At 49.8% G+C, this 4310-nt stretch overlaps 1 protein-coding gene across 1 annotated transcript; it reads right to left on the bottom strand.

The window, feature by feature from the left end:
- Nucleotides 1–503: 503 nt before the first annotated feature.
- On the bottom strand, nucleotides 504–4061 carry lacc1 (laccase (multicopper oxidoreductase) domain containing 1). The gene is made up of 5 exons (XM_080478578.1): nucleotides 3386–4061; nucleotides 2280–2458; nucleotides 2058–2223; nucleotides 1618–1843; nucleotides 504–1518 (listed from the first exon to the last, which is right to left on the bottom strand). The coding sequence occupies exons 1-5, from the start codon at nucleotides 3927–3929 to the stop codon at nucleotides 1305–1307; spliced, it is 1329 nt and encodes a 442-aa protein (XP_080334704.1). The 5' UTR covers nucleotides 3930–4061; the 3' UTR covers nucleotides 504–1304.
- Between the last annotated feature and the right edge of the window lie 249 nt (nucleotides 4062–4310).

Genomic DNA, 4310 nt, shown 5'->3' with positions numbered 1-4310 from the left:
AAACGATGTAGTTCTCATGTTGGTCCACTCGGTGGTGCTGTTGGTGGTTTTTGTGCTGTGAGTGTGATTATTAACTCCGTCACCTCTCGTCTAATTCACTGTTCAACTTCCTCCATCGTAGTTATTTTTAAAGTCACACAAAAACGTGTTGATCGTTTATAAACGTGTTCAGGTTCGTTAATGTTTATAAATGTTTAGTTATATTTATTAATGACTGGAAATCTAAGAGCTTAAAAAAGCACACAGTTTATTTTGAAAGTGTTTTTGGAGGCACAATTCTAAAAAGCTTTAAAAGCTGAATTGATGTTTGAAAATATACCCGATGAACTTTTTGTTTCCTGAAACTCAGATTAACGATCATTTCCAGGAAACCAGCAACAAAACATTCATTTTCTAAAAGGAACTGAAGAAGCTTCTGCTTGTGTTTGTTTACAATCTAAAAAAAGATTCTGCGTTGAATTTATGGACGATAACCATGTTTCCAACTTAAACAAGAAACCAGAGAAGATTACAGTTTTTATTTTGACAAAGGAAATGTAGTAAAACATCTTGTTTACTTATTAGTGTGCAGAAGAGCAGGATTAAGTGCCGACGTTGTTTTGTTCAGAGGAATCATCAGTCCGTCCAGCAGGGGGCAGTGTAGGTTATTGTTGTTTAATAGATCAACAGTCTGTCCTGATCGCCAGAGGACATGTTGACAGTCTTGTTTCTTCTAAGAAATGTGTTCCTGTCTCTGGTCACCAGCTCAACACCGCCCCCACAGGTCGTCAGTGGTATTATTCTGTTTGCTACACATCCAGATGTTCAGCTCCTCCCCCTGCTCTGGTTGGTCTAGAAACCTCGGATTCAAAGTTTAATTTGAATATTGGATCATAGGAGCTGCATTCAGAATCTGCTGTGTCTGTGTGAGCTGGACTGGCTCCGCCCACACATGCCCATCTTGGGAGGAGGAGGAAGTACTTCCTCTCGTGGTGCCATGTGCCAGAGCAGAGCAGCCTAATTGTGGGAGGAGTCAAAGGGAGGGCCTACCTTGATTGGGATTGGCTGAACCCCCGATGACACTATATAGGGTTTGATTTCTGATTGGCTGGTTGGAGCAACACACTTTTTAAAACCTGAAACAAGCCAGGGACAGAGAGGACAGACTGTCTTCACTTCTGGGACGTCAGTCCAGGTATGGGGACGATTAGTACTGCTGGAGAACCTTTAGAAGGTGGATTCATAAGACCTTTAACCTCTGGACACCAGCAGAACTCCAGATCACCGAAAGCAGCAGAAACAGAAGCTCCGCCCGTCTCCAGGGTTCATCGTAGAGCCTGAAGGCGTTCGGACGGCGCCGCCTCAGGTCCGCCCCGGATCCACAGGAAGCCCGCCTGAATGCCGAAGTCGGCGCCGTCCCGGATGTGGGAGAAGAAGAGCTGCGGGTGGCAGGAGGTGCAGAGCGTCACACAGCTCCGGTCGGGCGACACGTCGTCGTGGATGTGCTCCGGCAGGACTCCGCCCCCCTGCAGGAGCAGCCTGGAAACAGGAAGTACAGTCTGATTGGCTCTGGGCTGACTCTGGGCCGGAGCCCGTTTACACGACGGCGTCTCAGAGCGAAGAGGGGAACGTCGGCACCTGTTGGCGAGCCGGATGTTGACGTGCGGCCGGGCCGAGTCCGGGTCAGGGACACAGTCCGGGTGGATCCGGCTGAAGTCTCGAGCCTCCTCTCTGTCCAGGGTGAAGCAGCACACGCCGACCGACGGGCCCACCGCCACCGCGATGTCGCTCACACGGCAGCCAAACTCCGTGACCATGGCGTTCACCGTTTCCATGGCAATGCCAATCAGGGTCCCCTTCCAGCCTGCAAGATAAACAGGTATCTGTTCACACCTGTCGGGGCCTGGAACCAGTCTGAGGTTGGATTATAGAATCCTTCCATCTGGGGACCGAGTCCAGACCGGGACCGAGTCCAGACCAGGACTGTCAGGGGCCGAGCCGAGATTTTGAAAAGAGACCTACCATTCCAGACCGGTGTAATGAATCATCCTAGTGTCCCAGACTGTTCCTTCCTGTACCTGCGTGAGCGACTCCGATGACCTTCCGGACCGGGTCTGTGAACAGGACCGGCATGCAGTCGGCCCCCGGAGCTGCCAAGACCACGTCGGTCTGGTCGGTGACCATGGCGTCGTACCGCTCCGGCTCCCGTTTCCCCAAAACCCAAACGTCGCTGCCGTGGTTGACCTGCGGGAGAACCACAGTTCTGACGGGTCCCGACGCTTTTCACCACGTTTCAGTACCTTGACGAGACGCAGCGGCCGCGGGTGGAAGCCGGCGTGCAGGGCCAGCCGGCGCCGGTTCTCCATCACCACGGCGACGGGGTCCCTCCTCCGGTGGCTGCTGAACAGGTTCATGGCGGAGAGCGTCGGGACCTCGGACACGCCGCCGGTCCGCGTGCTGAAGCCGTGAGCGAAGCAGCCTGATGCACGGGAAAACTCTGTTCACGCCACCTTTCAGTGAAAACATCGTTTCTGCCTTTTGGTTCCAGGAACGTTTCGTCGTCACAAGGAAAGTTAGAAACCTCTGAACTGCACAAACGTTTATTAACTGAATCAAATCCAGTTCAAATGGGCTAATATGTAGTATTTTGTACTTTTACTTGAGTATTTTTTAACTGTACTCCAGAAAAGTCAACATAACTGAGCACAATGTTTCCACACACGATAATACCAACAATGTTACTTGAGTAGTTTATTTGTACCTTACTTGGTGACGGTACAAGTTAAACTAAATTAAACATACTTTCTATGTAACTACAATGAAAAGGTTCGTTGGGTTTCTCTGTTAAAAGCACCGAGAAATGACTGTTGTATGTGTTGCTTTATAAATAAAGTTGAATTGAAAAAGTGGTCGAATGCCAATAATTAAAGTTTCCATTCACAAATAAATGAAATTAAAAAGTGTTTAAAGTACTTCACATATACATTGATGTAAGACATTGACATTCAATTAAAATAAAAATGATTATTTAAATATTCTATCTTAAATATTTATAATTATATAATGAATTCACTACGTCTCAATAACATGTAAACACTTTCAGGAGCTCGACTTCAGGAAGCTGATCTGTTTTTAAATTATTTTTGTTTTTTACTTACCTTTAAAATGTGTAGCACTTTGAGACTGTTTAAATGTAAAGGTTATTATAAATAACATTTATTATTATTACTATTATTATTATCAATATATTATTCTAAATATTATTATTAATAATATATTATTCTAAATATTATTAATAATATATTATTCTAAATATTACTATTATTAATAATATATTATTCTAACTATTATTTTCACTGCTCAGAGTGAGGTCTCCTGTGAGGATCTAAACTTTGTTCCTCCTGACCTGAGATCAGCGAAGACTTCAGAACTGAGATGTTTCCCTTCAGAGGAGGAAGCTGCTGGAGAAACTGCTGCACCTCCTGCTGCACCTCCTGCTGCACCTCCTGCTGCACCTCCTGCTGCACCTCCTGCTGCACCTCCTGCTGCACAGGCCCCGCCCCCTCCTCCCCAGGTGAGCCGGGGTGAGCGGGGCCTCCTCGGCCCGGGCACGTGAGGTGGTGCTCGGGCTTCAGCCGGTAGTCGAAGCGGTACATGTCGGTGAAGAGCAGCCGCTGGTACGGCCGCAGCAGCTCGCGGCCCCGCGGGGACGTGAGGACCCGGACCGAGCTCAGCTGCAGCCGGTCCACCGCCTGCTTGAACCGGAACAGACGCTCCGCCGTGGAGCCGCCTCTCAGCACGGAGCCCCGGGGGGCGGGCGGTGCCGGGTGGCTGTCCCCGCATAGCAGGAAGAAGTGACGGGGTGATTCCTCCTCCTCCTCCTCCTCCTCCTCCGGGCTCCAGTCCGGGCAGCAGCCGTGCAGCAGGTCCACCAGCACGGCCTCAGCCATGGCGCCGTGACGCTCCGGTCTAGTCCGGGTCCGGGTCCGGGTCCGGGTCCGGGTCGGGATGCAGGAAGAGGAAGAGCCGCAGACAGAAGCTCCAGCCCCGGTGACTTCCTGGAGAGACTCGGAGCTCCGCCCAGGCAGGAGGAGACGCTCCCCGGGGAGGAAGAGGAGGTGGAGGTGGAGGTGGAGGTGGAGGTAGAGGAGGAGGTGGAGTTTAGATCAGAGACCCACTGAGCAAAAAGTCCAAAACACGTCTAAAAGACCCAGAGGAACATGGAGAAGACGTCCGTCTCAGAGGAAACAAACACCTCCAGCTGGATTTGAACCCACGACCTTCTCCCTATGAGATAAAAGCACTAATTACTGCTCCAATGAGATCATTGA

The sequence above is a fragment of the Lipophrys pholis genome (genome assembly GCF_963383615.2).
Source record: "Lipophrys pholis genome assembly, chromosome: 13".
Lineage (NCBI taxonomy): Eukaryota > Metazoa > Chordata > Actinopteri > Blenniiformes > Blenniidae > Lipophrys > Lipophrys pholis.
Note: the sequence above shows the minus strand (reverse complement) of the source record. Positions and strands in the feature narration are given on the sequence as shown.

What these genes read in the sequence shown, in the direction of transcription:
- lacc1 (XM_080478578.1), bottom strand. Translation starts at nt 3,929, where the DNA reads ATGGCTGAGGCCGTGCTGGTGGACCTGCTGCACGGCTGCTGCCCGGAC. An exon ending in GGCCGCTGCGTCTCGTCAAG is followed by an intron (nt 2,224 to 2,279) that starts GTACTGAAACGT and finishes GTTCTCCCGCAG; the next exon opens with GTCAACCACGGCAGCGACGT. An exon ending in CATCGGAGTCGCTCACGCAG is followed by an intron (nt 1,844 to 2,057) that starts GTACAGGAAGGA and finishes TTTATCTTGCAG; the next exon opens with GCTGGAAGGGGACCCTGATT.